The sequence below is a fragment of the Melanostigma gelatinosum genome (assembly GCF_949748355.1).
Source record: "Melanostigma gelatinosum genome assembly, chromosome: 4".
Taxonomy (NCBI): Eukaryota; Metazoa; Chordata; class Actinopteri; order Perciformes; family Zoarcidae; genus Melanostigma; species Melanostigma gelatinosum.
The window spans coordinates 21,556,776-21,580,204 of record NC_136637.1 but is presented as its reverse complement, the minus strand read 5'-3'; the positions used below and the strand labels follow the sequence as shown (position 1 = coordinate 21,580,204).

The 23,429-nt window shown below is 42.2% G+C and overlaps 2 protein-coding genes across 4 annotated transcripts; one reads left to right on the top strand and one right to left on the bottom strand.

The window, feature by feature from the left end:
* Nucleotides 1–118: 118 nt before the first annotated feature.
* On the bottom strand, nucleotides 119–8,057 carry tab3 (TGF-beta activated kinase 1 (MAP3K7) binding protein 3). Of its 2 annotated transcripts, none has more exons than XM_079267790.1 (7): nucleotides 7,905–8,057; nucleotides 7,027–7,198; nucleotides 5,618–6,854; nucleotides 4,238–4,398; nucleotides 3,801–3,894; nucleotides 1,399–1,482; nucleotides 119–985 (listed from the first exon to the last, which is right to left on the bottom strand). In XM_079267790.1, the coding sequence occupies exons 2-7, from the start codon at nucleotides 7,126–7,128 to the stop codon at nucleotides 843–845; spliced, it is 1,821 nt and encodes a 606-aa protein (XP_079123916.1). In that variant the 5' UTR covers nucleotides 7,129–7,198; nucleotides 7,905–8,057; the 3' UTR covers nucleotides 119–842. The 2 variants fall into 2 exon arrangements, with proteins under 2 accessions (XP_079123916.1, XP_079123917.1); XM_079267791.1 differs by lacking the exon at nucleotides 119–985 and adding an exon at nucleotides 3,537–3,712 and having other exon boundaries at nucleotides 1,453–1,482.
* A 4,265-nt stretch (nucleotides 8,058–12,322) lies between these two features.
* On the top strand, nucleotides 12,323–22,689 carry nexn (nexilin (F actin binding protein); the record flags this gene model as incomplete). Of its 2 annotated transcripts, XM_079267044.1 has the most annotated exons (14): nucleotides 12,323–12,445; nucleotides 14,334–14,770; nucleotides 14,908–15,105; nucleotides 16,351–16,435; nucleotides 16,533–16,681; nucleotides 18,383–18,583; nucleotides 18,690–18,863; nucleotides 18,942–19,130; nucleotides 19,673–19,864; nucleotides 20,251–20,445; nucleotides 20,652–20,873; nucleotides 20,973–21,161; nucleotides 21,290–21,653; nucleotides 21,799–22,689. In XM_079267044.1, the coding sequence occupies exons 2-14, from the start codon at nucleotides 14,378–14,380 to the stop codon at nucleotides 21,810–21,812; spliced, it is 2,565 nt and encodes an 854-aa protein (XP_079123170.1). In that variant the 5' UTR covers nucleotides 12,323–12,445; nucleotides 14,334–14,377. The 2 variants fall into 2 exon arrangements, with proteins under 2 accessions (XP_079123170.1, XP_079123169.1); XM_079267043.1 differs by lacking the exon at nucleotides 21,799–22,689 and having other exon boundaries at nucleotides 21,290–21,673.
* Between the last annotated feature and the right edge of the window lie 740 nt (nucleotides 22,690–23,429).

Below are 23,429 nucleotides of genomic sequence, written 5' to 3'. Positions count from 1 at the left end.
GGAAAAAAAAAATAACCATCTTTGGTTTGTGTGTGGGGGGGAAAAAAAGAGCATCTGTGAATTATTTAAAAAAAAAACTATGCAGACATGCCAGCTGTGCGTGGTCAAGTCACAGAATCAGCTCCTTTATTAAGTACAGCAAGTCGAGGCATTTGCACAGGAAATAAACATCTTCTGAACACATAATACATGGTGGCATAATATGCATAAAAGTACCAGGAATATACTCCTATGCAAATGTCTTTAGTGTTCTTCTTTCAGTGACATGAGCTCCAATACAGAGCCAGATACAGTGTACAGTCTACATTTCGCATTAGTCAGAATGTATATACCATTGCTTTCATTGTTCCACGTCAGAGTGGGAGTTACAGGTCAGAGATTAAAGTGGAAGTGCCTCCACCTTGAGTTCAGGAATGGGCGCAGTGTAAACAGGGCAGTCACTCTTTCTGCGTGGAATGTTCTCTAGGTAAACCGGAGCTCCTCCTCCTCGATCCTCAATCGCGTTAATCTTTCTGACGCCCCGAACCACCGACTGCCAGAGTCGCAGCGCGTCCCTCTTTTATACACTTGCCATGAGAAGAGGCTCCAACTGTCCTGAATAAGAATCATCATCCTCCCTCCAATGGGGAAAAAAGGTTTCAAAGTGCACAGGAGTAGTAGATAGGAGCAGGACAAGTGGGCAGAGGGGGATAGTGGCTCTTCCTCAGCAGGTAAGAGGGGCTTACATATTGATTGACAGGCCTCGAGACAGATTCTGCAGATTTTGGAAGGGTTGGGGCTCATACTATCCAAGGATTGGTCGGGGATAGAGCAGGGGTGGGCAATACAGCGCAGTGCTAAGCTCAGGTGTAACGCGGCATCTCGCACTGTTCACAGCGGTTGAGGGCAGGGTGGTTGAGGAAGGTGCAGCTTTCACAGTTCCACTGGGCGCCTTCGAAGTCCTCGTCCCTCGGGGGCTCCGGGACTGGCTTGGGGCCCTTATCCCCTTTTCACAAAAACAGAGCGAAGCAGCACATGAAGAAGAGTCAACAACGGGCTAAACTGAACCATGGCTGTCACTCAATTTAAGCATTAAACATGTTCATAGACATGGGCATTCACTAAATAGCAATAGTTTACAGGCCAACTCATTTGTGGAGACCACGTTGACGAACACACTTCCGCTTTTAGTCTCTGTTTTTAAATAACAATGTCACAAATCTCAATTTGCAGGAAGCCAACGAAGCCAAGTACTATATGCGAGCAAGGAAAGGCCTGAACGTTCTAGCACTGAAACGTAAATCAGCATCGTGGCAACATTATTAACGTATGATTATTACTTGTTCTTCACACATGCTTATGAAAATGTCTCAACATAACTTTAATGTTGTGGTCAAAGTAGTGCCGGAAAATTCTCACCTTTCTTCCCAGGCTTGGGCGGCACAACCGGACCGGGCTGGATGTTGTCATAAAAGTTGTTCATTGCTTTTGGATCAAACTTCCCTGTGGAGGAAAGGAGGAAAGCAGAAAGCAGACGTTTGTTTAGAAAGTGCCCATCCCAACCAGAAGTCCAATCAGTCCGACCAGCTTCCAGCTGTTCTCTTTGAACCTCCTGACAGACAGCTGTGTTCCGACCCGTGCAGGGTCAGCAGGTAAAAAAAAAAGAAAAAAGAGAAGTTAAATCTGGCTCCATTTTTGCATGTTGGCCAATCGAATACATGCAAGTACATGCACATTCCTGTTAGACTAGTTTGTAACATGAGTTTAGTAAAATGGCTAATGCTGAGTTGTAAAATCCTGTCTCTTAGTATTATAAACTGCTGTGCAGTGTTTCGACATCCAAAAAGCCTCACGATTCATGGCTCTCTAACGCTCACCATCCTGGGCTGTATTTAAGCGTCTCACTGGCACATGAAGCAACGCGCCTCAACCAACGCAGCCCCTTGTGTTTTGTTATTGCAGCGCTTAAGTTGGTCTGAACGGCCGCTAGGGCAATGCTACAATAAATACGCCAAGTCAAGCAGTATTCACAGAGTTTCAGGATTTCACCAGGAGATGAAGCAGAGCTTTTTTTCCCGGAATGTCTTCAATAGAGATCTATTTTAAATGAACCGTAACATCAAATAAGGAAGCTTCATCTTGGGTGTTTGTATAGTCATAAATAGATTTAGGACCACAATTATGAACATGGGATGTCATTCTCTGCTTCGTTGCATAATTTTATCAGCATAAAAATAAATAAAAGAAAAATGGGCCTAGCAGCTACAGGCGTGCAGTCAGATGTTAACTCGATTTGATTTTCTGATTTATTTTTGCAACTGGATGGAATTTTTTCTGCACGCAGAGTTCTCTGGCTCAAAGAGCTTTGTGAGCGATGAAGGCAACGTTTTACGTCGGCCGTTTGTCCCAACAAACACCACAACTAGGGCCATTTTTCTAAAGCCTAAAACAACATCCAACCATTCAACTCTACAACAACCAGTTTTTCCATTCAAAAAACTGGTCACAGTCCCAAAATAAAAACAAAGTTTTAAATATTTCTATAAAACAACAACAGGAAAAGTAATACAGGAACAGCAATAAATGGTTGCGTTCACCTTTGTAACTAGTATGAGTTCATTCTGAACATGCATTTTATTTTCTGCCATCAAAGACATAAACATGCATGGCTCAACATTTGAAGAAACTAGTGCAGTAGATTGCTTGGTTGTAACATTGGTACATCCAGCATCCAGCAGCAAAGTGGACTGCAGTCTATGAGCTGCAGCTGGTAAAGGCCAGATGCTGACAACATGCTCGACTCCCCTGCTGCCGCACAGAGCGCCATCGCTTGTTTCGTCAAAGTTTATAAATATTGAACCTTGCATATCCTAATCGCACCAACTTCAACACTGAAAGTCCTTGGGTCCCCAGCCAATACACCCGCGAAGTTTGAAGTAGACCGGATGAACGGTTCTCGAGAGATGCGAAGAACACGCAGACAAACAGAGATTCCTTGCTCTGTAATTAGAAACAATGCAACTAACCAGCAAATCCAATTATTTTGCAGCTGCGTTTTTTTTGCTGCAAGTTCCAACATCTTCATTGAAGGATCAGGCCATCCTCAAAAAACAAGTGTGAGAGAGGGGCACTGGTGAGGGAAGTCAGCGTTTAAAAGCTCTGAGGAGAGACATTGTTTCCATAAAGACTTCCGCCCGGGTGCTTCTCTATTCTCCGCTTTAAGGAAGAGCGAGAGAAAGTGGTTAAAAACAACTTGCATGCATGGCATCTCGGCCAGTGTTTGCCAGAAGGCATTTGGAAGTCTGAAACAAACTTGAAGGATGCTCCACGAATTATCCAGGAGGACCGCGACACAAACGTTCAGTGACACTGAGCCGATCTCAAGCAAACCGGTCTCATTCTGGAGCCCGCTGCCAGTGAAGACTGTTTCAGCTTCCAAAAAACACACCACTGCTGGTAAATATATAAAAGCACTGCAACTCATTTCCACACACTGTGATTAGGGGCATATTGAGGCAATGCTGTTATCAATTACGTAATCAACAAGGATCACGTACCAGCCAAACACTGTGCATGGGGCCCAATGTGGGTCAACCTTGGATAGGCTTGGGTCCTGTCACGGACCAGCAGGTCATTTTAGAGCGCTGCATCTGTATGCAGTGTGATGGAGCCTCGTCCATCACTTTGGACCCAACTCTGTCTGCTTCTGGGCTTGGCTCTTTCAAGATCAATGCTTTCAGATAAATCAGAGAAACACTTCAAAGAGTTGATGTGTAGTAATGTGCATGTGTGTGTGTGTGTGTTGGTGTGTGTATGTATACCTCTAGACTGCAGTAGATCCGTCTCCTTCAGGGTACAGTCGATATCAATCTGAAGTTGTCTGTTCAGACTCCGCAATCGGGTCATCTCTTCAGGCTGCAGACGGTGCAAACACACAACCCAGTTAGATAGACTGAAATAAAAAACACCCAAATATTCCCCATCCCTCCTTTCAATCTTCTTCTTTCAGGTAAGAAACCATTTTAAACATCACTTTGTATGACACAATACAGCAACTTGTCTTATTATTGCAGCATTTTAGCTCTACCTGCAATACTAATTTAAGTCGAGTTTGATTGTTTGTAAGACATAAGACGAAGAGAATAATCATTTCACAGGCTATTGTTGTAAGTCACCTTTCGTGAGCGTGTGAAAAGGTAGAAGAGTTGTGGTGGCATGAACTTGTTAAGAGGAGACAGTAGTCATGTTCAGTCCTTACTCTGGGTATAAGACTGGTGGAGTTGACTCTTCGAAAGCGTCTTTGAAGGGCGTCATATTCCATGTTGTTGACGTCGGACTTCAGGTGATCGAGTTTCTGCCTCTCCATCAGCAGCTCCTTCATTAGGCGCTCCATCCTGGCCCGCTGGTGGAGCAGCAGAGCTGGAGGGAAACACAAAACGCTTGAAATTCAAGAATATAAAATGGTATACGAATCCTTCTCTCACTTTAGTTCTCCGTTTCTATTCTATCCGTTACCAATACACAAGCGCAACATCGACAACAAGGCTGAACAAACTCATTTTGTGTGTTTAATAATAGGGTGGCAAAAATCTGTGAATATGAAAAGTGAAAAATGAACAGAAATGAACAGGAATAAAATGTAAGGGTGTTGTTTGCTCAGGCCATTGTTTTACCGTATCATATGCAAATAGAAACAGGCCTTTTACCCCATCATAAATAGACATAATCCATTGTTTGCCAAAATAATTCTGTTGATTTGTCAAATACATACGATATGAATTGTGCCAGTCGGTGAGTAAGCTAGCTACCAAGTTCACTAATAGGGAAAGGTACCTTCCAAGAATTGTTGGCTCTAAATTAGAGCAAACAATGTGGGTTGATGCAAGTTAGGGGATTGAAGTGTTCTTTCACTTTTTACTGATACTTGCACTGCCTACGCCAGTAACTGCTGCACATGTTTCATACTGTCCATGCTGCATATTTCTTAGCATAATAATTACACTAATAAAAAAAAATATATATATATATATATATATATATATATATATTTTTTTTTTTAGTTCATTCTGTATATTCTTTTAGATGGGATGCTGGCAAATTATCCGCACATGTGATGGAAGGGATGAATGAATTGCATAGTTACATTTCAATGCAATGGGCATACTTAAAACTAAAACCTGTCATAAGACCTATTATTGCTTTTTTATGTTTATTTCCCCGCAAACAAGCTGCCCATTAAAAAGGTATGATTATATATTGAAATTGTGCTCAACTCCAACCCTTTACAACCCTAAACATTCATCACTTAAATCAACACTTTGTCATCATTTTAAACAAAAGATATGTATGCATATATACAAATATGAAAATGTATGACTTTAGTGAAATCGGTAAGGTGAACATGAACATTTTAATATGCTGCTTTGGTATCATATTAGTGACCGTACATGCTGAGACAGAGATTATGGACAAGCATCTAAAAAAAAAAAGTCTTCGAAGATTAAGTCAGCTACTCTCAGGCGACAGTCTTTGGTCTAGTATTCATGTATTTTCGACAACACAGCCCCAAACATCCACATCAACTCCAACTGTGAAACATCAGTGAGAGAAATAGACAGGAAAAACAAGAATATCCTACCTTGTGTGTAGGCATAATCATCAGAGCCTGAGCTTGAATGTCGGGGCATGTGCTGAAACTGACTGACAATGTTCCCTGGCAGAGCGGAGATGGGCAGGATGGGTGCAGGGGCAGCATTGTGTTCCACTTGGTCTACTATGTTGAGAAGAGACTCGGCTTCGGCCACAGGAGGTGAGCTGAGTGGCCTCTGGGCCTGGCCACCTGGGGACACTTTGATTTTGAAGGTGTACGCTGACTGGCCCGGTTGAGGAGAGGAGGCAGGCCGAGGCCTTGTAGGGCCCTGATGCTGCAGGTACATCCCAGGGTGGAAGGATGCCGGCCCTGAAGGTCCACTCATAGTGATGCCCCTCGAAGGGGAGCTGGGCGAAGGGCTGGTGGCCATGTAAAGCGGCCCCTGCGGGTGGGGTGTGTGCACAGGCGAGTTGCTGCGAGGTCGTGGACCCTCTATCGGGTTCTTGAGGGAGCTTTTTGTGTGGTAGGGCCTATAAACAGGTGGTTGTTGCTGGTGATGGTAGGGCATGCTGGGAAGGTTTGGGGAGCTAATCGGCAGGAAGACGTATTGCGGGTGCTGGGGTTGCGGCTGGGGCTGTGGTTGGGGCTGGACCTGATGCTGCGGGGAGCTGTAAGGGGAGCCGTATATGGGAGTATTGTAGGGGGACGGCTGATGCTGATATACAGGCACCCCTGAGGAGGACCAGGGTGCTGGCTGTGGGCTCTGGGAAGGTGAGGGTCGACTATACAGGGTGGCGTTGGTGTTGTTAGGGTAGTGCCCAGGGGGTATCTGCAGAGCCTGTGGGACATTGGGAATACTATTTGGCGGAAGTGTGACTGTTATAGGGTTCATACTGTAACGTGGGACTGGGGAGTAGGTGGGAGAAATGCCCTGCATTGTGGGTGGAGGAGTGGGAGTGCTAGCTGAGCGGCTCTGATCGTTCATGAAGAAAGGATTGTAACCCGGGGAGGGGGCCATGGTGGCGGGGGCCGACAGTGGTTCAGGGTAGCTGGGCCGCTGGGGTTCGATGTGAGTGTCACTGTTGCTGTGCACAAGGGAGCGCCCTACTCCTGCTGCTCCTCCATTTGCCTTGCTTGCCTCTGAACCCGGGTATCCCAGGCTGATGTGTAGCATGTGGTTTCGACCAAGTCGTCCCTCCTCTGGACTGTGATGGAACTCTCCATACAGGTATCTGTTACTCTCCTGAGCCAGCAGGTGACAGCAAAGATCCAGGTTATTGTTGTTCTGTGACAGCAACATAAAACATTGTCAGTCATGCAGGGTGGATCATAAGGTTGCATCATAAAGGATAATACTAGAGGTTGGCAATCAGGAAGTGCAAACATAGCAAGACATCCTAAAAAACAACAACCTTCTTCTAACAAAGTGAACGTTGCATGTGTATGTGTGCGTTTACCTGCAGAAGGCACTGGGAAACTACACCCTCTGGGATCTCTGGGAAACGCTGCTTGAGGTCCTGTAGGATGTGGTAGTCAAGATGAGAGCCTCCCTGCGCCATCCTGAGCCAACACAGAGAGTCAACAAGCCCAAAGCTGCAAATGCTGAAAGAACTGATCCCGTCTCATAACCTGAGGATGCAAGATGACAGACAATGCTGAGGTCAAATCTCAAATGTCAAGGAAATGCTCGAAGTAATCCTATTAGCACTGTCTGTCGCACGCCCAATATGTCAGCAGCGATTACATCAGGGGGGAAATAATCCATTTAATAGTCTATATGAGGCATGTCAACCTGAGTTTTCAAAGAGAGCATCATTTATCCACGAAGAGAGGTGAAACAGACGAAACACAACACACGAACACAGAGAAAGCACGCCAGCGTTACTGGTATGCATTTCCATTAGCACATGAGTGCTAGCAAGGTGCCTGTCAGTCTGTTGTTGTTTGTTTAGCCGTTCTGTTGCACCAAGCAACGACGACATACCATTGCAAGCTAGTTATAAGCATCAGTTAGCCTCCGTACATCACTCAAAACACACATACACACTGGAGTGCTGTGTGGCTAAGACAGGAAACATTACCACTCCTGGGAGATGTGTCGATGTCACCCGTAACTAAATCAGCAACACAATCTCCCTGAACGAGTCACCGGTTTCAACGAGATCAACTCTATTCGTCAACTGCCTGCCAGCTAACTTTGCTAATGCTCGCCTTAGCTTGGTCCTGTTGGCTGGTCAGCTGTCATAAGCATGGGTGTTGATGGATTAGCTAGCTAGCCAATGCTAAAGTTAGCGAGCGTTAGCCACTACACTACTAGTGGCTTCATGAAACTCACCCTGTGTTAAGAGTCTCCCTCATGTCTCGGACGATAGCGGAGTCCAAAGGAGGCCTGTGATATTTCTTTAATGGTACGCTGACGTTTGTCAACGATTTGTTTTTGACTAAATAAGTTATAGTTTCGCATTCCAGCGCCAGGCCCCCGTCACTGAGCTGCATACGAACAGGCTGTCGCGATAATGTCAGATTTTCCCGGACCAGGAAGTTGTTTAAATCGGCTGGATCCTCGCTGTCAATGGTGCGCATGTCCGCATAGCACCTCTGATGATCGTGTGCCATCACCTTCTTATGTCTATGGGCAGAACTCCAAACAGTTTTCACTCAATTCTACTGAAAAGCAACAAGTGTCTTCTAGAAAATTGCTTCGTCCCGGATAAATATCGAGTGATTCAACAAACTGGAGCTAAATCTATGCAGCCTATAACAGTTCCCTATCAATAATTGAGATATATTCTAATTATGATAAAGCCTAATTGGCCATATATTGTAATTAGGACATCAAAAATGAATGAAATGCCACACTTTCAACATTTAAATGATAGTTATATTTGTTATTTATAGAGCACTTTTAAAACACAAGTTACAAAGTGCCTCGTAAAAGTCTGAACAATTTAAAAATAAAATCAACACATTATGAAATCTTTACATTTGGTAAAAAAAAAGATTAAAACGAATTCAATAATTTAGGAGAATAGAAATAAACATAAAATAAAATACATTCAAAAAAATAAGACAATTCAAGTAAGATCAAAGAACTGAAGTCAAATCAAAGATCAGTTCTCTGATAAAAGTTTGAAGAAGAGATTCAATTCAGTTTTTAATCTGTTTTTCTCAATAGTTAAGTTTTTCCTCGCAAAATAGATTAGGCTGCTCCTGTTAAATACCAATTGCTCTGTTGCAGCTCACAACACATTCAACTTTGAAACTAGGGGGCTACAGCATTGTTCAGTTGAAATAAGACAAATGACTCATTCATTTAGATTTCCCTTTAAAATCTGTTATTCAAAAGAGAGCTGGCAGCATAAAAACACTTGTACAGCAAATCAAATATCATAAACAGGCTAGGAGACAACACATGTTATAAAAGTGTATCCATAAGATGCAAACACAATATAATCAGCTCTGAATTTCCTTATTTTTCTCTATATTGTTGTTATGGAGGAGGATGAGCTCTTAGCTTCCTAACATTCCTAATCCTTAGGGTCCATCTTGTTCAGTCTACTTTGGTCTATGGACAGCTTTGTAATTAAAACAATACAGAAGTAAGCCATAAAATATTGAAATATTGAGATTTTCTGTTTTGATAATACACAGATTTTGGTTGGCAAAGGGATCAACAGGACATAACAAAATACTGTAACAGCAGTCAGGATGTGTGTCAGATGCATTTGTCTGTGTTTTCACTAGGGGGCAGTGAGAGATCCATGAATTCTTCACAAGCAATAATAGGAAGGAACTAACCTCTCTAAAGAAAATTGTACATCTTCGTTTAATTGGTTTAACACTTGAGGAGGCAAACACACAAGCATCTTCTCTCCTGTTTTATCCAGATTAAGGCAAAAACAGTAAAAAATAAAACACGTTTCTATATTTGAGGCCAGAGCATGTGACCAAATGTTGAGTGGTGCACAATTATATGTGATTTGTTCACATTACAGTGGTTGGTGTTGTTAAGGGATTGTGGACAGTCATGGATAACACCACTGTCTCTCTGTGGTTTAGGGTTGTCAACAAGCCAGTAATGCAGAGTTAAGTCTTGCTTATGCCAATGCCTGTTAGCTGAGAGGGCTGACATTAAGTTTTTGAATAGTGCACAGTGGAAGGACACATGCAGGGCATTGGACCATTTCAGACCACATACCTTTGGATACTTTTACTGTCCTCTGCTAAATTACTCTGAAAATATCCTTTTTTTTGGGGAAAAAAGGGTATTTTCCCAAAGGCTCTCTGTGTGTCTTAAAAGCAGTTTTGTAGGAGTGTGTTGTGCTGTCTACAGGTGCCACTTTCCGCGATGGGATTGCGTTTTCTCCTGAGTCAGCAGTCACAGCTGGGAAATGATGTGATGTATTCACTGCAAAAGAGAAAGCATCATGTTGACGCTACAAGTTGATCAACAGCCTATATCTGGTTAGCACATGCAAGCCCTCAGCATGAACACAACAGAGAGTTCACAATAAGCTCAGTGAAGCCGTGATGATTATGCCTGAGGAATGCATGTTAGACATTAATAAAGAGTATTATTCGCAGTGGCACTATGATGTTTTAGTGGGCAGGAAACTGTAGCACCTGATCAGCTTTGTATAAAAGTGAGCAGATTGGGAGGAGTCCAAGAGGATTTCCTCTGATATTTTGATTGTTTTGGAGACATGTCAATGGATCATTTGTTGACAATTTGTGCAGTGTGTATGAAAAGTGTACAAAAAAAGAGTTATTGTCCACACATTTAGCAGTCTTTGCTGAGCTTTTTGTGTTTGATATTTCCTCAGGACTGAGACTGTTTTCAGTAGAGATGTGGACAGCTGGCATCGGTGAGTCCACCCAGCAGCACTGATTCAGTTTTGGCCTGCTGAGACAGTCTATACTGGGGCTTCAGCAGGGGTGTGTGGGCTGTACCACCATACACATATTCATAGGGGTGTCAGGGGTGAGCTGCAGCACCCTAGGCAAAGAGCCAGTCTGACTCAGGGTAGCTATGCTTACAGTGTTGAAAAGTGGCCACAACTGTGGTGCTATTTAAAGCAATCCCCTTGTTGTCCCTGATGCCACAAAGGACTCAGAACAGAGGAGGACGGAGCCCTTTAGCCCTTAGAGTTCACGGAACAGACTCATGCCTCTCCAAAACACTAATAAGTCAGTAAGACACAGATATGCCAACCAATTGAATGCAATTTAATTTCTTGGAACGCTCATATGTAACTTTAAAAAAAGCCTGATTTACTTTTACGAACAAAATCACCAAATAAAAAAACAGATTTGTGTATAACGCATCAAATACATGCATAAAGTGGAAGTTCTACGCTAGCTTCCAGGAAACACACTGAGCTCAAAGTACATTAGCTATATGTATTATATTACAACCAGTCTTAGTATTCATTTTGTCCTTAAGTATTAACTTACCTTTAAGTCTCTTTATGTTCTTTCATCAAAGGGATCCCCAATGTTTCTATTTCTTTCTCTTTCAATGATGCTCTGGCTCTCAGATTTCACTTCCAAGTAGGCTACAGTATTAGCCGGAGCTTTGGCCCTCTTGTTGGGGGTTTCCCAAAGCTTCAACACTCTAATTTGGCAAACTGAGTATTGCTGAAATGATGTAATGTTTGCTGTTCATTCTGAAATGTACCTTTAAACTGTAAAGTAGTGGTTTCACATTATCTTTTTCAAGAGAACAATGTAATACAGTGTGCCAAACTAGATTTTCAGTGTGTTAAAAATGATTATTAGGTAGTGCTGAAAAGTATCATCAAGATCAATAAAGAGGTGTGCCAACTCTCAAAAATCTCTATTACATTCCTAGAATACTTCAATCGGGACTTTACTTGGTGGATTTTCTGCCTGCGGCCTGTTTGGACAGTGAGTCAGCAGCTGTGCATGGAGCCATGAGAGCAAACTAAATGTGTCTGCTGCAGAGTTTCTATTTACATCCACGAGAGAAATTTCTCATGTTAAGGAAGACTCACCAGTGTGGTGCAGGCTTATACGCTATGTTTTCTACAACGTGTGATAGGAATGTATGGTCTCTGATTAGACGTGACCATATTGAAAAATTGTTTTTGGGAGGTTCTTGGCATGACGATATGAGTTCCAACCGCCATTGCATAGCAGATTGACAGCAACATCTATGTTAGGCAGGAAAAACAAAGGACATGTTGGTGAACCTCTTAACTGATAAGTCAGGAATCTTGGCTCTAACAGGCCAACAAGCAGATAATGATGTCTGTCTGGATTGTAGTCATCCAAAACAGACTTGACCAGAGGAGTGTCCAGTTTCTGTCGTACCACACAATTCAAGACAATTATAACAAAATAATATAAAAACAGGAAATGGCAAACGCACGATAAAGCATGGCAGGTAGCATGGCAGGTAGATGAGGGTACAAAAGGATGGGACAGCCTATTTGAATGACACTTGTTTCTGCCTAAAATGTAGGCTCCTGCCCCAAGTTAACCATTAAAACACAATATTAATACCTACGTCTCCGTGCAAAACTGTCAGGGACTTTTTACGGACAAGTATTGACAGTATTTATGCAGCTGCGACTGCAAATGATCTCGATGAATACTGTGTGGGGGTGTGCGCACGCACACACGCACGCACGAGGCAACAGCTGAACCTGCGGCAGCCGCGCACGGAATGCAGTATCCGGTTAGAAAGTAACGGTACTTTTATGGAAACGTCTCACCTACACGCAACCAGCAGCCAGTCGAGTTTGGGGCACCCGGTGGTCGCATCTCGGAGTTTCACTTCTTCTGGTTTCTGTCGAAGCAAAGGATTTTTTTTTTCAAAAGTCAAAAACAAGAGGACGTCAGCAAACTAAAGAGGTAAAATGCCATTTCTAAAAATATATTCTGTAGGAAAAAGAGGGTTTGTATAACCATAAGTAGTCTGTTCATCATCCTATAGCAAGGTCAAAGCTATTAGTTTCACAAAAAGTTGCTTTAAACAGATCATAGCCTGCATCTTAATTTAGTCATATGGCCGATGACAGTTACAGGTTATATCAACATGTGGACATGTGAACAGACACACAGGAACAGAAACACAATCATTTGATAGGCTGTTGTAAAGTAGTTGATAAATACCACATTAATATATCTGTATACATGTCAAACTCATTTTTTATGATACACTGTCATGATGTCCTGTGCCAGCTGAGTACAGAAATAGGACATCACCACCCAAAGCTAAAGTGTGTCATGTATCTGGATTTGTTTTGTATCGTGTTGACTTGCCAGATGTGACACTGAGTCAGTCAAGTTTTAGATCAGAAGATTGACGAGTGAGATTTTCTTGTTTCTTTTTTTAAATATACATATAGAACAGATTCATATGATATGTTTACACATCTTCAACATCAGCCCAAATAGAAAGTTGATATCCTTTGAGTCACAAAATACTTCGACAGATAGATTATGTAGTTGTATATTCGGAGTCCGAAATTTGTGTTTGTCAATGCACAACAGAATAAACATTCTTACAGACTGCAGTTTGAAAATGGTAGGTGAGGATTTGAAACAGCTGTCTGTTTGTGCGTCTGTCAGTCTCCTGACATTCACCTCCTTGTTCCTGGGTTTGAGATGAGAGTTAAAATGACGCTAATTAATAAGAAACCTTTCACAATGAACATTTAGCAAAATACTATGAAATCAGATGTACTGGCCTTGTTATTATTCAGATAACATTATTATTCAAAAACAACTCATTATGTCCCAATGCATTTAATATATACAATACATAAATATATAATAATATATAAAAATCAACGTGATTTTGATGTGATGGGAAATATAAGATACACTGACTGTGGCACACATTTTACATTTCCATTTTTCATTATTCCACTCAATGCTGAAATGTTCAAGCTCCTAATCAGCGGCATCGTGTCGCTCTATGCTCTTCATGCATGGATATAAAAGGTATTAGAGGATGAACAGAAACAGTTTTTAGTGTTGGATGACTAACAGTCCAAACAGCTCCCCTTCGTCCAGTTGTCTCACTCTTTGTCTGGCCATTTTGTCAAGGGCCTGAAGGGCGACATATGGGTGCCAACTTGAGCTCTGTCCAACTGCCTATCACTCTTCAGAAATAGCCATGATCACATGTCCTGGACCCACAAGTGGGCTATAAATAGAGGGCTTCTATTGCACTATTTCTTACTGGCAAATGGAACAGCTTTCCTTGCCCTTAACTTTAATAATTGCCTGTCGCACATTTAAATCCCAGTACCAGACTCGGAAAATAATGGCATTACAGAATCAATAATTGATCAAGAAAAGTAGAGGATCTGGCCTTTCAAATGCTGTAAACTGGTTGTTTTATATCAACAGTTAAAATAGGATAATAGAAAAATAAATAAATAGAAAAGAAGTGAATCACGTGAAAAAGAGTGCCAATATGAAGGCACTGTTCACTAACAAATTCAGGTGACAGCCAATGAACGCTCTTGTTACATTCCGCAGTGAAATTATAAACACAATGTTAAGTTTATCAGCCAATGTATTTTGCAGATGCAATTATTTGAAATATTGTGCCAATCAATAAAACTTAGCAACGGGTAAAGATACTGTATTGAAAAACAATTACATCTGATAATTCAATGAAAATGTGATTGTTTATGTCATAAAGTCAAACTCCTGTTGCATACTTCACTTGTGCATAATGCAACAAGGAAGTTAACATTTGAACCGTCCTCCTGCTTCACTTTTGCAGGTAACATTGGAACCTGTTTGTCAACTTGTCATTGCGCTACAAAAATGACTGAGGTGGCGCAGGTTGCGGCTGTAGTCGACATTGATGATGTCACAAACGACAGTGAACTCAACGTGAGCGATGCGGAAAACAAGGAAGACGACACGACCCACGATGACGATGACGTGGCGCTTGACGAAGACAACGCAGCTGAGGAGAAAAACGAGGAGACGTCACAAATAGAAGACAAGGAGCCTTGCCACATAAACGATGAAGGAAGTAATGAGACTGACAAGACACGCATGAACGGTGTGAATCATAAAGAAAACACGGCCGATGAGGAAAATGAAAGCTCAGAAGCTGTTAATGGTGTAGAACAGGACACAGAGACAAAGGAGGATGCAGACCCTGACACACATACAGACCAGAGTATTTCTGATGTGGCTCTCAAGAAAGAGGTGAGTTAGGGAATTAAAGTTTACAAGTGATTAGATCCATTTCTTGTGGATGATGTGATTCTTGTCCATATGGATATTGCCCTTCACAGAAACCATTTCCCAATAACGTTGTCATCCCTCTCATCGTTGATCCACAGAGACTCCTCCGATCCAGAAAGCTGGTGGCCAGAAGCTACGTGCCAAACTTGAACAAAGAAAAGGGGGAAGTGATGGGCAAGTTCGAGGCCATGCAGAAGGCCAGAGAGGAGCGCAGCAGGCAGAGGAACCAAAACGAGCAGCACAAGAGGAAGGAGCAATACGTCAAGGACAGAGAGCGGAGTCGCAGGAAGCAGCAGGTCAACGACAGATAACCTCACTAATCTCCGACCGAGACCTGCATTGCATGATGAGGCATGACGGGGGGACAAGGCTGCCGGTTTGAGTGAGAATTCACTGTTTTCTATACACCACACAGTGTTTTATAGAATTAACCAATTAATAATGATCACTTTGCGAAACTTTGGTTTGTGCTTGACATCAAAAGATGGTCATTTTTTTATAAAGGTTGTAATTTTAACCCTAATAATGTGCACAAGGAACACTAAAGGACTGAACCACACTGATTCTCCAACGGATCCTCCATAATTCTAAACGCATGTTGTGCAGCCGAGCATCGTTCATTTCACCGAACTTTATTTTATTTTGTATTCCACTTCCCAAATTTTACAGACACCAAATATACCAGATGGAATAACAGAAAAAGTAAAGCAGTGCTGAAACATATCGTCGAATGACAGAAAATAGGGAACTCCATACTGTGAATGTAAATCAACTTTCATCGTTCATCAGGAATTCAGCAGTGTTGCAGTGCATTGCTAAATTAGTAATGGTTTGCTGCTTTTCTCTGTTGTATAATTGCAAACTGAATATCTTTGGACTGTCGGTCAGACAAAACAAGACATTTGAAGACATCACTTTGGGCTCTGTGAAGTTATAATGGACATTTTTCACTGTATTCTGGCATTTTATGCACTAATCAATTCATCAACTAATCTTAAAACAATACAGATTAATCAATAATACAAATAATAACGAGCTGCAGCTCTAATATAAAATGATTCTACGTAACATTAAGCCGTGAAAAAAATGCTGCCTTGGATGGTGCCTTGGATTTTCAAACAGATAAGAGAATAGACGTGTATGATATTGACTTACAATGTGTAGGAAATATTTTAGTGACTGAGAAGCTATGTGAAAATAAAAGGGGAATTCTAGGTTAAGACAGCTTTTAGATCGACTGTGGTGAAATAAACACAGTGATATGGTGTTATGTGAGTGGATTATCAGTGGTACTCGGAGAGAACAGCCTCCCTGTGTACAGCCGTGCCATAGCTGGCCAGGCTCGAGCACCTGCGCTCATCTCCTGTCTGTGCAACAATCCCACGGCCCAATCAGAGGCTCTCCTGCAGGTCACATGACTTGGCTATTAGCAGGGATTAGGCCCTCGTTCTTGCTGGGACCAGCATGGATTCTGAGTGGCAAAAGAGATGATCTCGGCTAAACCGTAGCCTCACTACCACTCTTTATCTGATCCGCCACAGATAAAAGAGCTGCTCGCTTCCAGTGATGAGGAAGAAGAGGTGAAGCCAGCAAAGGTAGAAAAATCCTACGTTCCTAAAATCACAGGTAAGAAGTGCAAAGGGTAGGAAGAATGGGTATTCAGCGAGGGATCTGGGAGGAAGACGAGGCTGAAGGCTTGTGCTGTGCTCTGTGAAATCCTCAGGTAGTGTGAAGGGGAAGTTTGCAGAAATGGAAAAACAAAGACAACAAGGGGAAAGGAAGAAAATGGAAGGAGAGAGGAAGAAGAGGGAAACCCAGGACAACATGGAAAAAGCCAAAATAACGAAAGAGTTGGCTAAGAAAGCAGCTGAGGTAAGTAAACCTGGCCTGAATTCCGAGGGTCTCTGTGGGAAGTGGGACAGCGTGTCTAGATGGTTCAAGCGCTGCCTTACTGATGGAAATGGGGTAGTTGTATCTGTAATGATCCAGGTAATCCTCAGCTGCCACTCGGATGAGTTATTTTAAGTGGCACAAACAGTTGGCAGAGGCTGGATATAGGTCTGAAACCAACAGTAGCATTGTTGACATGACCAGCATGTGAACTCAAGGTAAATGGGTGATTATAGCTCACTGTCTCAGACTTTAGAACGCGATGTAGTGCAGATCAAATGAACATTTTTCATGACAGAATAGACAGAAGGCCTTCATACCTTCAGACAGTGTATTTCTTGGGAGTGGTTACATAAAGTATTCTTGTGCCAGATAGCCAATTACAGGCAATTACCTGCAACGTCTTTGCCCTAATTCTGCTCCACTAAACGTCAACAAGGCTGTATATGTTCAATAGCTGGACAGAAAAACTTACAGTTGTAACAGTAGTGTTTTTTATCTTGAATATGTCTTTACTGCTCTGCCTTCATTTCATGGGGACCTATAACAATCTAATAGTTGCCTTGGACATTAATAATTATCGGAGAAATGGAGTTGTGAACAGGTATTTAGTTGAGTTGGTTCTCTTTAAATTTAAGGTAATTCTTGTTTTTCTGAGGATTTCCTTTAAAAATAACTGCTTGCTTAAAAAAAACAATTGCAGAAAATGTATTTTGAGAAAATATCTATGGAAAATACAAACACTGCCATTTTTTCAGGGGTGGTTGGGCTGAAGACTGATGAGTTCAGTGTTTCAACAATCCTGCCTATACCGCCCTGGCAATGATGCAGCAGACAAAAGCACGGAGTGATGATCGCTGTGTGCAACATCATTCCTCACAAATGTAATTCCTTCTAAAAGTGCTTTTATGTTCATTTACTTCATACCTACAGCGAATCACTCGCCCCATTTGTGTTAGCTTGCCCTGTGACTATTTTATTTGTGACCATTTTTATGAAGAAAATGAATTATGCTTTAGATCTTTTATCAGAAACGGGGCAATGTCTCAAGATTAAAATGATCCTGTTTGAATATAAGGGAGGACTGACTTGATGATCTAGAAAGAGCTGCTCACTTGCAGCGCTGCCAGGTGTAGACAGCATATGACTGGCAACTGTTTCCCACACCTCCCAGTGACTAAATTAGCTCTAGACCTCCTCACTGCGACTAAATTAGACTCTGCTATCGTAGACTGACACCCATACCCTAGCCTGCTGCAAATGGCGACATTAGGCCAATAGAGTTGACCCTTATCCACCCACATGCTCTTTGTCTGTTTGTGTGCACTGAGATTGACCTGAATTTGTTTTTCCCTCTACCACTGAATAGTTAGTGTGTCACGTCGTCTAAAAGAGCTCAAGCTTGAGTGGTAGAATCCAGTACTTAAGCAAAAGTATCCATATAACAATGTAGAAGAAACTCCATTACAAGTGTACTAGAAGTCATGCATTTAAAAGTATTGTCAGCTAATTAAAGTATCCAAGGTAAAAGAAAACATTCTGCAGATTCATTTTGAAATGGAGTAGAAGTACAAAGTAGCATAGAGTTGAATGGAAATACTCAAGTAAAGCACAAGAACCTCTAACCTAAATGTGTGCCTTTGTAATACCTCGTATAATCCTCCATGGTCAAACATCTGTTAGGATGGAGATGACACAATCCTGATACGGGTGGTTCCAGGAAAGTCATCTCGACCTCCAGGCAGAATCAAGGTGAACTTTGAGGACATGGAGAAGAATCGAGAGGATGAAGTGAAGAAGAAGGTGGAGGAAGAGAAGAAGAGACGGTACGATGAACACAGAGTCTCCTTCAGGGATGCCAAGCGGCACTCGGTTGTTGAACAGGTAGCGATGTGAAGAAATAAACGTTTCTGCTTTGGGCTACTTACAAGCACTTGAATGATTGTGGATCAGATTTAAACAACGCATTCTCACTCTCGCTTGGATGTAGGATGAGGAGGAGAAGCCTTCAGAGAGGGTGCAGGTGACTCCTGGAAAGCTGAAGATGACATTTGAGGAGTTGGAGAAGGAGAGACAGGAGCACAGGAAGAAGCAGGCTGAGGAGGAAGCAAAGCGCCGCCTGCTCGACGAGAAGAAAGCTTTCGAGGAGGCCAGGCTGGGAATGGTGAAGCCAACGTCAAAACAAAACATTCATTTCAATGAAATGTTGTACAATTCTAATACTTTGTTTGTGTGTTATCAGGGAGAAGATGAGGAGGGCACTCAGCCAGCTCAGGAAGACAAGGAGGAGTTCCGACCTGGAAAACTGAGGCTGAGCTTTGAAGAGGTGGAAAGGCAGAGGGTCGAAGAAGAGCGCAAGAAAGCAGAGGAGGAGTACAAGAGACGAATGGAGGAGGAGAGAAGAGCTTTCGCTGAAGCCAGGAAGAGCATGGTCAGCATGTTTCCCATGAATAAATACAAAATTCAATGCAAAAAATGTATAGATTTTAGTGTAAACATACCGGTACATATTTACATATCTGGTGATAACAGCATTATACGTGAAATATATGTTTGATCACAGATTTAGGGAAATACACTGATTCACTTTCTGGTGGAAAGTGAATCGATGACGAGATTTATATCGCTGTTATATCTACGTATATGCTGAATATAAGGCAGCAGCCAGTTAGCTTAGCTTAGCTTAAACACTGGAAACAGGTTGGAAACAGCTAGCCTTCATCTTTCTAGAGGTAACAAAATCCAGTCTTTGTAGTAAGCTAAACTAAGCTGCTGTTGGCTATAGCCTTATATTTATTGGACAGATATAAGAGTTGAATGACCTCTTCATCTAATTCTCCGCCAGAAAACAAATAAGCCTATATTTCCCAAAATGCCAAACTATTCTTAAGCTAGTTTTCACCTGAACTAGCGGTCCCTAGCGACCATTTGATGTACAGTACACAGAGCTTACCTTGCTGTGTTCTGGCTCAGCTTGTGGATGAGGATGACGAGGTGCTGATGGCCTTACTGAACCTGGAGGGCAGTGAGCCTGGGAAGATATGCGCCAGTTTTGAGGACCTGAAACGCCAGAGAAGAGAGGAGGATCAGAAGAAGGCCGAGGAGGATGCCAAGAAGAGACTGGAAGACGAGAAGAGGCACTTTGCTGAGGCCCGCAAGAGCATGGTAAGTCTGCATGACTCAGGGACCAAAATACGTGTGTAGCTTACTGATCATTCACAGAACATGGATCAGGAAAAGTCTGCATATGGAGATGAAACAGTAAGATATTTTGAAATTTCAAATGTATATCTTTCACAGAGAAATAAGAAGAAACAACAGTTATACAGCATCCGGCTATGAATATATTCCCTAACATCAAAAGGGTGTAGAGATGATGATGGGGATGGGATGCATGGTGTTTTTAAATGTTATGAGCAACAATAAGAATGGCTCCTGCTTTGCGTTCGCTGCATTATTTTATATTGGGTAAGTAGACATAAAATGTGATGCAATCAGTTTCTTCACCTCCAGAGAGAAATGTCGTCCTTTGTGTGTGCTTGTTTGTATAGGTGCTCGATGAGGAAGGAGGGATGGAGAAGAGTGAATCTCAGGAAGCGCTGCACCCCAGAAAACTGGAGATGAACTTTGAAGAGCTACTGAAAGAGAAGGAGGAAGCTGAGAGGAGACGCAAGGCAGAGGAACGCAAAAAGAAAATGGAGCAGGAGAAGCAGGAGTTTGAACAACTCAGACAAGAGATGGTCGTGGTCAGTTTGGAACAGATGCAACTTCTGTACTGTAGACTATGTTTATCACATTCTGCATACCTGTACTTACATACACCTTTTGAATTGGCATATCGTAATGCAACAGCAAATGTGACTTGCTGTTTTTTGTGCCACATTGTTACATTTCCATCATTTACGGTGTTCTCACAACAATGCAAATAAATATATTGGCTTCTGTCTCACAGGATGAAGTGAATGAAAGCTCACATGTTGTTAGCAAAGAGTATGAAGAACTGACCAAACTCAAGAGGACCGGCTCCATCCAAGCCAAGAACCTCAAGTCCAAATTTGAGAAGATCAAGCAGCTGACTGAAGAGGACATTCAGAAAAAGATTGACATGGAGAGAGCACGGAGGAAGGCCATTGATGATGAAATTAAAGAGAGGGAAACTGAGCGGTTCCAGGAGGCAAGACATTCAAAATTCAAGATGTTTAAATTACCAAAAAATGTTGACCTGCTTGCTATTTTTTTTCATATCAACATATATAATTGCTGTGTTTTTCAGGAGGATGAGGAAGGAGAAACAACTCCAGCAAGGGTTGACGAGTCACCGTTCAAACAGAAGGTGGATATGAAAGCCAGATTTCAACAAATGGCTAAAGCCAGAGAGGACGAGGAGAGGAGGAGGATAGAGGAGCAGAAGCTGCAGAGGATGCAGTTTGAGCAGCAAGAGATTGATGCTGCCCTCCAAAAAGTAAACATTCCATGTTCATGACCACATATGCAAGATCATTCCTTATGACAGCATATTCAGCATTTGGTTTTAAGGTGGCTTTGACCCCCGGCAAACAGTTTTGAGATTTCTTTGTCATCCGTTTGCAGAAGAAGGACGATGACGTGGAGGACGAGGGTAGCATCATCAACGGCTCTGCAGCCTACGAAGATGAGGAGGACCACGCCAGATCGGGGGCTCCGTGGTTTAAAAAGCCCCTTAAAAATCAATCCGTGGTGGACTCGGAGCCAGTTCGGTTCACCGTTAAGATCACAGGGGAGCCCAAGCCGGAGGTGACCTGGTGGTTTGAGGGAGAGATGCTCCAGGACTGTGAGGACTATCAGTATATAGAGAGAGGGGAGACGTCCTGCCTCTACCTGCCGGAGACCTTCCCAGAGGACGAGGGAGAGTACATGTGCAAGGCTGTGAACAGCAGAGGCACGGCAGCGAGTACCTGCATCCTCGCAATAGAAAGTAAGATCACCATGGTGTGATTGCATGCCCGCATGATGCCTCCCGTGTGGATTTCAACCTCTCTCCATGAAGTGGATCGCATGCTCCTCTTCCTCGTGAACTCAGGCAGATTTGGATAACGGCTTTTCTGTTTCTTTTTTTGCAGCCTATGACTACTGATGGCCTTCCATGTTCTGGAAACTTTCCCTGTTGTCTCTCACTCCTTTTGTAAAACTTCATCCCTCGTGGTATGGTCAAACAGCAGAGGGGGGAAAATAGCAGTATGCTTGGCATTCCTAAGGGAGGGATACACAACACACACAGAAATTGCAACATGTTGTTTACGTTTGTAAAGCTGCAGAGTAGGATGATACTTGTGCCAAAAACAGACACGATTCTTGTTCCCATGCCAAGGGTTATCTTTGCTGCGAGGCCCTTATGATATTTGTGATACCAGCAATTTCTAAGTAGCATAGTACTGTATTGTAAATAGCACACTTTATAGTCCATACATGGAAAACATTATGGTTGAGGCATTGAAATGTAAACAGTAAGATGTTCTTGTGTACTAATCTTAAATAACAAGGTACAGGAATATCAGTAGAACATCTTGCTTCAGTATTCTACTGCTGCTCCACAACAGGTTGCTGTACTCTTTGCCATATTAGTAAATGGTGTTGTGATACTTGCCTGGTATTATATCAAGGAGCAACGTCACTTAATTGGAAATCCACAGTGAAGGGTGTGTTGACAATGATATTGCAGGAACAAAAAAATTTGCAAGTACATCCCGTCTTTCAATGAAACTCTTTAGGTCAAAATTAAACGTTTTTAAACTGCAGCATCTAAAAAATACATGAATATGTTGACTTTTCATGTTCGAACCCCCCTTTTTTCTTTTTAGGTTACGGTAAATGTAATGCTCTTGATACAACTGTCATAATTTAGTTGACAAGAGGTAACTGTTTTATGCTTTGATCATGGAAAAATAAACATAGGCTAGCCTGAAAGTTTGTCATATATTATAAATAAAAATGTTTTAATAAAATGAACGAAAATCGACAGACTTTTTGTGGCGTCTCTTATTGCTGCATGGGGAAGACTTGAAAACTGCTGCCTACTGCCTGATCTGTTGTGCATTTTATTTGCTCTGTTGTGGGTGAACTGTTCCTTTAAAGGACTAAAGTGAGTACAACCCACGGACCCATCATCATTGTACACACACAAACCTGAAGTGAGTGGTCTTGTGTCAAAAATCTATTTGTTGTTGTTGTTTATATTGTGTTCACATGACGCATTTTCTTGATAAAGTTCTATTGAATCAAATGCTACAAAGTAAAAAGTATTATGTGTTGCAAAGGAGTATTGGTTGTTCCACTTAGAGGCAGTAGAGTTCATACTGTATTGAACAGATGGTGCTGGGTGGGGGACCAATAAGTGGTTACATAAGTTCACCAGTTGTGTTTAATTCAAACAAAAAATTTAATTTTCCCGGCTTCACAATTCATTAGCAAAATGCGGAGAAAGAGTACGACACATTCTGACACTTTTCTATTTTGTTAAGCATCATGAGAGCCCTTTATCGAAGGACTTTTTTTTTGTTCCAGACCATGAGGTTGGGAAGCACTGAATATAGCCCTAAACTAAGCGCTATTGCAAATATTGCTAAAGTTTTAAGTATGGAGGGACTGAATAAGTTGTGGACGTTACTCAATAAAGTGTGGGAGGTATGGAAGAATCACAGAGAGCTGGAAGGAAGCAATAAGAATACTGAAAAGGAACCAGGGAAGGATGCCA